The sequence below is a fragment of the Colobus angolensis genome, unplaced genomic scaffold (genome assembly GCF_000951035.1).
Source record: "Colobus angolensis palliatus isolate OR3802 unplaced genomic scaffold, Cang.pa_1.0 Scaffold78, whole genome shotgun sequence".
NCBI lineage: Eukaryota > Metazoa > Chordata > Mammalia > Primates > Cercopithecidae > Colobus > Colobus angolensis.
Window position 1 is genome coordinate 808,790 of NW_012121598.1, and position 10,586 is coordinate 819,375.

General features: G+C 45.8%; 1 protein-coding gene across 3 annotated transcripts in view; it reads left to right on the plus strand.

Annotated features, from left to right (window-relative positions):
* SQRDL (sulfide quinone reductase-like (yeast)) overlaps positions 1-10,586 on the plus strand; it is a 59,794-nt gene that overhangs the window by 33,445 nt on the left and 15,763 nt on the right. For all 3 annotated transcript variants that reach the window (XM_011928549.1, XM_011928548.1, XM_011928547.1), the window contains 3 exons: positions 3,057-3,110; positions 7,059-7,253; positions 9,511-9,720. In XM_011928549.1, the coding sequence (XP_011783939.1) occupies positions 3,057-3,110; positions 7,059-7,253; positions 9,511-9,720 (459 nt within the window). The remainder of the gene's footprint in view (positions 1-3,056; positions 3,111-7,058; positions 7,254-9,510; positions 9,721-10,586) is intronic.

The following is a 10,586-nucleotide window of genomic DNA, read 5'->3' on the forward strand; positions in this document are numbered from 1 at the left end:
CTCTCTTTGTCTCCTTCCTCCCTCTTTCTCCCTCCCCTTCCCTCCCCTCCCCTCCCCTCCCTTCAGCCTTGCTCTGTTGCCCAGGCTGGAGTGTAGTGGTGAGATCACAGCTCACTGTTACTTGAACTCTTGGGCTCAAACGATCTACCTCAGCCTCCCAAGAAGCTGGGACTTACAGGCACACACTACCATGCCCAGCTAATCTTTTAAAAAAGTACTATGAAATGTCTGTTTAGTAGTTGAGCCTAGACTTTTGCAAAGGATTAACAGCCTATTTATTAAGGCGTTCAAGTCAGAATTTACCTCTTCTGACCCCTGTGTAGTATGAGAATACTTACAAATATTCAGCCTTCTGGCAAGGTCTACACTGTTGTACATAACTGCTCTAAAGTCTTATCTATAAGCTTTTGCAGTTCCTGAGGGTTTAGGTCGTCTAACCTGAAAACTTGAACTCATTTAAAAGGCTTGAGGTTTTCTTCTTGCTCTGTTGCTATGGAGGGTTTAAGCTGGCGTGTTTTTAGTCCTTAGAAATAATGAATATTATACTCTAATAAAACAGAGCATAATCAATATTATGTTGCATTATGCTTGGTGGTGGCCTGCACAAACCAAAAGCTCCTCTGTTGGCAGTGGTCATGTGTTTCACCTGTAGATCATCACTGCCAGAGCCCGTGCTAGCTCTCACCTAACGTGCCCGGATTGCTCAACACGGTTTGGCCAGCCACTTAACGGGCCCAGTGCCCTTTCCTGCAGAAGATGGAATTTCAAGACATCATCTTTCTTTCTTTCTTTTTTCTTTTCTTTTTTTTTTTGAGGTAGAGTCTCGCACTGTCGCCCATGCTGGAGTGCAGTGGTGCGATCTTGGCTCACTGTGACCTCCACCTCCTGGATTCAAGCGAACTTCTGCTTCAGCCTCCCGAGTAGCTGAGATTACAGGTGCCCGCCACCATGTCCAGCTAATTTTTTGTACTTTTAGTAGAGACGGGGTTTCACTGTGTTGGTCAGGCTGGTCTCAAACTCCTGACCTCGTGATCCACCCACCTCAGCCTCCCAAAGTGCTGGGATTACAGGCATGAGCCACTGCGCCTGGCCGAGACATCATCTTTCTATGGATAGGGAAAACATACAGATGAAAATGCTTATATTATCTATCCACTTAGGGAAGTTGTGTTTTTCACAAGCAACTGAAATCATTCATCTATCCATTCACCCAACAAACATTACAGAGTTCCCCACTTTAGTGACTGTGCTGGATTCTAGGAATATAAGGAATAAGACGTAACTTTTATCCTCTAGGAGTGGTCAGTGTGGTGGGGAGAACAAGTGCTAGGAAGCCTCATGCACACTGTGCTGGGGAACTCCTGGGAGGGGCCAGTGGTGAGGGTGATCATGTCATAATGGGAAAGCCTGCTGCGGAGGTGCCCCTGGGGCTGAAGCTCCTGGATGCCAGGCGGGACCTATTCTGCACGTTGCTTCCCTTGGCTCCTCAGCCAGAGCCAAGCACTCTCAGGTCTTGGAGTCCTCTCTCTCCAACTATGATTCACTCAGGTTGCTTGCTCTGCTCCGCCATTTAGTACAGGATCATGGTAATCACCACCTGTTTCTTCTTTCTGGGCTCCTGAGTCTCATTGCAATCATTGTCCGACTCCAGTTTTCTAGGCAAGTTCTTGTACTTTACGGCTACTTTGCTTACACGTTTTGGCCTAAACTTGTCTTCCTCTTTGTCCTAAACCCAGATTTCCATCATGCTACTTATGGATACAATACCCACATTTGAAGAAGGGACATTTTTCACCCCATACAGGTCATTAAATAAGATCAGGTGAACTATGTCGCAGCCTTTCAATGACCTTCAAAAGAGCAATCTCCCAATTATGATATTGGTCCAATCCACATGACAGGTCAGACTTGCTTGGGATTCACATATTACCCAATAGATTTTAGTTTTTTAATATATAATGTATTTATATGTATATTTGAGACAGAGTCTCACTCTATCACCGAGGCTAGAGTGCAGTGGTGTGATCTCTGCTCACTGCAACCTCCACCTCCCAGGCTCAAGCGATTCTCCCACCTCAACCTCCCTGTAGACTACAGGTGCATGCCACCACGCCTGGGTAATTTTTGTATTTTTTGCAGAGACAGGGTTTTGCCATGTTGCCCAGGCTGGTCTCCAACTCCTGAGCTCAAGTGATCCACCTGCCTCGGCCTCCCAGGGTGCTGGGATTACAGGTGTGAGCCACTGTGCCTGGCCTGCCCCATAGATTTTAGTCAGTGGATTGTCTTTTAAGATTAGGAAGCCCTAGGCCGGGCGCGGTGGCTCAAGCCTGTAATCCCAGCACTTTGGGAGGCCGAGACGGGCGGATCACGAGGTCAGGAGGTCGAGACCATCCTGGCTAACACGGTGAAACCCCGTCTCGACTAAAAACTACAAAAAAAAAAAAAAAAAAAACTAGCCGGGTGAGGTGGCGGCGCCTGTAGTCCCAGCTACCCGGGAGGCTGAGGCAGGAGAATGGCGTGAACCTGGGAGGGCGGAGCTTGCAGTGACCTGAGATCCGGCCACAGCACTCCAGCCTGGGTGACAGAGCAAGATTCCGTCTCAAAAAACCAAAACCAAAACCAAAACAAAAAAAAAGATTAGGAAGCCCTTTTCTTACCTCCCAATATGAAAAAGTGTTAATACAAGCACTGTACAAATAATTGTGGCCTCTCACTGTGTAAGCACATAGCTGTCTCAAGCTTTCTGGATCTAGGCAGCTTACAGAATATTTGTGAAGCAGTGAGGTATGAGGCATAGAGGGCAGAGGGCATGAGGGGAGTGGACGTGCATCCCTCCCTGCCTGTCTGCCCACCTCCCCCCGCCCCAGGACATTCAGATTAAAAAATGGGAACCTGAACCCAACCTTGTTCTGCTTTGGTTTTCTCATCTGTTCTATGGGCTGGTAATATTTCCCTGCCTCCCTCAGACCACGCGGAACCACATCTGGGGCCTGAGTCAGTCCTTGAGCTGCTGCTTCTTGGGTCCTGGTCTAAAATAATGTCTTTTTGTGTTGCAGATCTCCTACCGATATCTTATTATTGCTCTCGGAATCCAGCTGAACTATGAGAAGGTACTGTGTGAAACGATTTCTGTGTTATGCTGGCTTATCTATGCCAAGAGCAAATGATGCATTTAGTTTCTTGATTGTATTCATTTTGACAAGAAAGGGGTTCTAAGAAAATCTCTTCTGGTTTTGTTTCTTGGCAGTCCTTTTATAGTTTTAAGGAAGTCTTCTCTAAGTTTCTGTCAATAATAATATGTGCTAGCTTTAAGCTTTAATTAGTGTTCAGCATGCTCATGCCTTAGTGATAACTCTTGCAAAACAGCAGTTTTCTTTCTACATTTGTAAGAAACCTGTCTTTCTACGTGGGACTGAGTTGGCTGTATTGAAGATGAAATTCCACTTTGGAAGGAGGGTTGAGATTATAAATTTTAAAACAGACGTTAAGGGGTGGAACACCAGCAGGTGGCTCATCAGTTGCTGGAGGGACATCTGGGTTTTGTTGTGTAGATGCCAGGGTTTTAGTGTGAAGTAACGCTGCAATGGAAATGCCACCCAGAAGCTCCTCAGAGCTCCCTTTTCAGTGAGCTGGGGGGCCAGATGCTGTCTGAAAGTTGTGAGATTCAAGCTTGTTTTTCTAAAACACAGCAGAGTAAATTGGTAAATACTATCATTTCCAGAAGCTTGTTGGGGACTGCGAGCAAATAGTTGGAGTACAGGAAGCATCGGTGCTAACTGGGTAACAAGCTTCAGGAATGTGACCTGGGCAAGGGCTTCATCAGAGTTGGCCCAATAAGCATCTTTGAAGTGTGCTTCTGTGTAAAGAAACCTGAACTGTGACATGTCCAGAGGAAGGGTAGTGATAATGTCTTGGGATGTGTTGTGGGAAAGTTCAGAGAGGCTACAAGTTGTTGTGTATGTTGTAAGATGGCTTTCAGTCATGGTGCCATGGGCCATGAGTCTGTTAGAATGACAGGCAAGCTATGAAGTAGACGATATGGAGAAAGGTGCCTATTACAACTACTTTCAAGAGGAGCATACCTTCCAAGAAAAGCCCCCACAGTGTTGACCTAGCAAAAGCAATGCATCTCCATGGTACTGTCTTTCCAAAGTCCCAGTGTCATGTGAGAAGGACTGCAGAGGCCAGTGCTCAGAGTTCATAGCAGCCTCTTGTAGCAAACCAAGTCACAGAGATATTTAAAAGTAGCTATTATTATGGAATCTCTATTACATACCAGGAACCATGCTAGGAATCAAATGTTGTTTCTTTTTTATTTTGAGATGGAGTTTTGTCACCCAGGCTGGAGTGCAGTGGCATGATCTCAGCTCACTTGCAACTTCCATTTCCCAGGTTAAAGCAATTCTCCTGCCTCAGCCTCCAGAGTAGCTGGGATTACAGGTGCCCACCACCACGCCTGGCTAAGTTTTGTATTTTTTTTTTTTTTTTAGTAGAGACGGGGTTTCACTGTGTTGGTCAGGCTGGTCTCAAATTCCTGGCCTCAAGTGATCCACCTGCCTCAGCCTCTCAAAGTGCTGGGATTACAGGCATGAGCCACTGCACCCAGCCAGGAATCAAAAATTGATTATTTACAACTATTTGTGAGGGAGGCATTTTTATCTTCACTTAATAGATAGGAAACTGAGGCTAAGGGAATGTAGTAACTTAACCGTGGTCACTGTGCTACTTGGGACTCTTTGATGGCAAATTCAAGGAAACTACTCCGGTTGGTGTAAATAAAAACCGGAGATCATTGATGAAAATACTGAGATGTTTCTGGAACACTAGGGCAGGAATGTAGGTGGGCCTCTGGCAGGACTGGATCTCCACTGTGAGTTCTGTTGGACTCAGGCAGTCTGTCTTTGTTCATCTCTCTCGGCCTCTTTCTCAGGCCAGCTTCACAGGGTCTCTGCAGCAGGCCATCTTGCCTGCTGGTCTACTCTGTGATAGGATAGTCCACAGCTCCCTAGTGCATAGCCTGTTGCTGGAAGCCAAAGGAGAAGTCACATCTCATCTCTCCCTGATTCTCCCTTTTCCTCTCTCCCCTCCTCTCTAGCTCTCTCTGCTTCAGAATTCCCAGGGAAGCAACTCTGACTGGATGAGGGGTCAAAACCATCCTTTTTGACACAGGTTTTCCTAAAAGGAGCTTGGTTACCACTTTACGGCACCTTTTCCATCAACGACACTTTCTTAAAACAAGGGAAAAATAATGAAGGTGATAAGACATCAACTGCTTGTTTATCTCTTGGATAATGAGATTTGCTTTGGGAACTAGAAGGTATGGCGGTCTTGTGGGAAGACCCCCAGGCAGGTGGGCAGAGGCCTTGGTGTCTGGTTCTTTAAGATTCTGGGCAGGGCTCCATCCATTCTATGTGCTAATAATATTCCCCTGTCTCCCTCAGAGGTACATAGTGACTATCCAGTGTTGGCATTGATTGAAACTGTGAAAACATTAACATACAAGGTGATTTTATAAGAGTTATTATTATTGAGACTGCCAATGTCACTACTATCTAACTGTAACGGGGTGAACAGTAACAAAGAAATAGTTGCTTTTAACATTGAGTGTGGATAAGTAATGAACCCAGGCCACTGAGGAGATGAGAAGACTTTGTTTCCTTGAGACCTCGGGGATGGGTGTCTGGAGTGATTTTGGAGGTGTCCCAGAGAATGGCCTGGGGAGGCTCTGAAGGACCAGCTCATCTTGATGACTGTTTCTTTTTTTCTTTTTTCTTTTTTTTTGAGATGGAGTCTCGCTCTGTCGCCCAGGCTGGAGTGCAGTGGCACCGTCTTGGCTCACTGCAAGCTCCGCCTCCCGGGTTCACGCCATTCTCCTGCCTCAGCCTCCCGAGTAGCTGGGACTACAGGCGCCCGCCACTACGTCTGGCTAATTTTTTGTATTTTTAGTAGAGATGGGGTTTCACCATGTCAGCCAGGATTGTCTCAATCTCCTGACTTCGTGATCTGCCCGCCTCTGCCTCCCAAAGTCCTGGGATTACAGGTGTGAGCCACAGCGCCTGGCTGGGTGACTGTTTCTTGATGATTGAAGTTGAACCTGTTCTTGCTAAGAACTGGAACTTTTGTCTCTAACTCAGTCTGTGACATCTTCATTGCACTCTATGAGCCTTCTAACATTTATAATAGGTATCCAGTTGATCTTATTGGCAATAATCAGCTAACATTTACAGGATATTTGCCATGTGCATGTGTCCTTTACATGCATGGCCTCATTTGCTTCTGCCCACAACCCTGTGAAGTAGATACCTTATCCCCATTTCACAGATGGTGAACGTTAAGATTCTCAAACCTGAGTGTGCATCTGAATCACCTGGAGGGCCTGTGAAAACACAGATTGCTGGGCCTGCTCCCAGAGTTTCTGATTCAGTAGGTCTAGGGTGGGGCCGATAATCTGCATTTCTAGCAAGTTCCCAGGTGGTGCTTGTGCTGCTGGTCTGAGCACCACACTCGGGAGACCTACTGGCTTAGAAGTATTACGTAATTTATGCGGGGTCACAATGCTGGTAAGTGGAAGAGCCAGGACTCAAACTGGCATGTGGGATCCTAAAGTCCATGTTTTTAGGTACCTGGCTTCATGCCTTTACCTAGAGTTTGGTCTGGTACAACCTGATAAAGGGTGATTTAAATTCTTGATGATAAAAATGGCACTTGGTCCTGCCAATTGTTCTTTCCAGTAAGTCAACTGGTTCTCCGAAAAGGAAGGCTGGCTGGCGCCTTGTCCTCGCTCTGATGGTGGGAAAAGTGGTATTCAGATTATGTTCTCAAGGCCAGGGAGTTGGAGGGTTCCTCTGAGCTGGGCCCCCTCTGCAGTTTGACAGGTGCCTGCAGGTGCCACAGCTCTGGTCTTGGAACCCTCACCCACCTGCCTGCTCTAGGCGTGTGGGTATTGGTGGGTAATCATAGTACTGAAATATTTGAAAGGCTGTAGAAATGGCAAAGAACAAGGACTCTAAGGACATTTGCACTTTTGTTTAAAATGATTTTTGTGTACTTTGTTGCAGATTAAAGGCCTACCTGAAGGTTTTGCTCATCCCAAAATAGGGTCGAATTATTCAGTTAAGACTGTAGAGAAGACATGGAAAGCTCTGCAGGACTTCAAGGAGGGCAATGCCATCTTCACCTTCCCAAATACTCCAGTGAAGTGTGCTGGAGCCCCTCAGAAGATCATGTATTTATCAGAAGCCTACTTCAGGAAGGTATGCTTCCTTTCCGGGGACAGAGATGAGCAGGGAAGACAGTGCTAATTCACTGATTGCAGGAATTCCATTTTATCTCTATCGTAATCCCTTTTTTATCTCTAAATTTTTGTTACATATGTACAAAATTAGATAACTGGAAGTTTATAAAATAGAAAAGAGGAGAAAATCACTCATGATCCAATTGCTTTAATAAAGCTGCAGTTTTCAGTTTGACATGGCTTTCTAGCTTTTTTTCTGTATACTTAAATATGGTTACGGTCATAGTGTACATGAAAAATTTAGATGTATTATGTAATATTAAATAGTCTTTGTTGCATACTTTTTAAATATGTGTGTAAAAGTCTACTGGATGCTGGGTGTGGTGGCTCACGCCTGTAATCCCAGCACTTTGGGATGCCGAGGTGGGTGGATCACCTGAGGTTGGGAGTTCAAGACCAGCCTGACCAACATGGAGAACTCCCATCTCTACTAAAAATACAAAAAAAGTTAGCTGAGCGTGGTGGCACATGCCTGTAATTCCAGCTACTTGGGAGGCTGAGGCAGAGAATTGCTTGAACCTGGGAGGTGGAGGTTGTGGTGAGCCCAGATCAGGCCATCACACTCCAGCCTGGGCAACAAGAGTGAAACTCTGTCTTAAAAAAAAAAGAGTCTACTGGAGAGGCTGTTTAAATATTTCCGCATAGTTAGACAATGAGTTGCAGATTGTTCATTTTTGTCCATAATGCTATCAACTACTTCCACTCAAGTTGAAGCTCATGAATATTTTCTGTCCTTTGGGTATACATTTAAAAAAATATGATAGGCAAAATGCCAATTTTGAAAGCAAAAAAATGTTCTCATGTAACTTTAAACCTTCATGGAAAGAGATATTTGGGCAGGAGGAGACTTTCTCAGCATTCTCCAAATGCTCTCTGTGTAAGAGCAGGTGTCTGCAGCTCCAGTACACCTGGCTTAAGCTTGGGAGGGAAGCTGTTCTTGCCCTCCCTGCTCTTGCCTGGGGTGTGACATTTAGTTTATCAAAGTGTGGTTTGGCTTGAGACCGTGGCAGGGTTCCAAGCAGCCCATAGTCACGTACGGGAACAGACAGGAAGAAGGGTGGGGAAGAACGGGCTGGAGAGTGGTTGAATGTGTGCGTGGAGGCTGGGACTGGGCAAGACCATCCCCTGAATTCTTTAAACTGCAACAGCCTTGTGAGGTAGGGAATTAAAGCCAGTTCCAGTAATCATTTCTGACTCCAAGAAAGTTCATCCTGGGTCCTAAGGGGTTGGCATAACCTTTTGAGGCACTTACTCACCTAACTTTTTCAAATGGTGAGATCCGGGTAAGCAAGTCCTGAAAGGAGCCGAGCAAAGGAAAGAATAAGAAACTAGCTGTTTCTTCCGTCCTGGAAACTTCCTTTGTGTAATTCTTTTCTCCCAAGTCTTGGATGACCTAAGAGGAAAGTTCTCTTTTGAGTACCATAAGATCTTCGGCATTTGGGAGAATATTGGCCTCTCTGAACAATATCAAGAAGGTAGGAAATCAGGGTTTTGTTGTTGTTGCTTTTTAGTTTAGTTTTTTTTTTTGAGACAGAGTTTTGTTCTGTCACCCAGCTGGAGTGCAATGGTGCGATCTCAGCTCACTGCAAACTCTGCTTCCTGGGTTCAAGCGATTCTCCTGCCTCAGCCTCCTGAGTAGCTGAGATTACAGGCACCTGCCACCACGCCCAGCTAATTTTTGTATTTTTAGTAGAGACAGGCTGATCTTGATCCATGTTGGCCAGTCTGGTCTGGAACTCCAGACCTCAGGTGATCTGCCCACCTCGGCCTCCCAAAATGCTAGGATTACAGGTGTGAAGCACTGCGCCTGGCTGGAACTCAGTTTTGCTCACTGCTGTTCCCTCAGCACCTAGGACAGTATCTGGCCAACTCTAGAACTTTGTTAAATATTTATTGAGTGAATGAATACATGAACATATGAGTAAACATTCCATTCTGCTCTATTCTGTCTTGACCTGGACCTAACCTTCACCTCTGGCCTTCAACTGAACAGTGCCCACCTCAGTCCCCAACTCAAGTGTATACTTAGTTGTATGTCATAGGCAGAACGTAAGGAGGAGGCAGTGGATTGGTCTACCCGTTGCCCTGCCAGGACATAATGGTGGCAAAAACTAGCAAAGTCTCTGCTGAGGGTTTTAATTCTTGTCTAGATTTTTTTAAAAAAGAAGGCAGCTGGAGTCATGCTTTGGTGTTAATGGTTTTCTTTTTTTTCTCAGACAGGGAAGCGATCCAAGGCCAATATCATTTTCAATACTTCTCTTGGAGCCATTTTTGGGGTTAAGAAGTATGCAGATGCCCTGCAGGAGATCATCCGGGAGCGGAACCTCACTGTTAACTACAAGCAAAACCTCATTGAAGTCCGAGCCGATAAACAAGAGGCTGTATTTGAGAACCTGGACAAACCTGGAGAGACCCAAGTGATTTCAGTGAGTAGTGAGGCTAACCTGTCAGTCTGAAGCGTTGTCTCCTGAAACATGCCATAGACACATGGGGGCTCGCACCACCCTGTCTGCCATCATTGTGTGCTGGGGAAGACCGGGTGAAATGAGCATCTTAGGGAAGTGATAGGGCAAGAAAGTAGGCCACACTGGGTGGGGAAGAGAAAGGTGTAAGAGGCTGTCAGTGGGAGGTGAGAAGGTGCTTTTAACTGGTGCCGAGGGAATTTTTGTCCTATTCCTTTGACTCAACTTTTCCTGGCATCGAGTGACTTGAAGTAGCCAAAAATATTCCACAACTTCAGTTACTGCTTAGAGGTAAGGGAGGGCTTCCTCACCTGCAAGATCTGGCGATTGTCTCAATTGGCGGCCTGTGAGAAACAGTCCTGCTTGTGAGCAGGAAGTAACCCTGTGGGTAGTTCAAGAAAACAGGGATTGGCTGGGCATGGTGGCTCACACCTGTAATCCCAGCACTTTGGAAGGCCAAGGCAGGTGGATCATTTGAAGTCAGGACTTCGAGACCAGGCTGGCCAACATGGTGAAACCCTGTTTCTACTAAAAATACGAACATTAGCTGGGCGTGATGGTGGGTGCCTGTAGTCCCAGCTGCTGGGGAGGTTGAGGCAGGAGAATCGCTTGAAGCCAGGAAGTAGAGGTTGCAGTGAGCCGAGATCATGCTGTTGCGCTCCAGCCTGGGCAACAGAGTGAGACTCCATTTCAAAAAAAAACAAAAACAAAAACAAAAAAAAAAAAAGAAAAAAGAAAAAGGAACAACAGGGATGAGATCTCATAGATATTATGTTGAGTAACAAAAGCCAGAAACAAAACTATGAAGATTACAAACATGCAAGATTAAT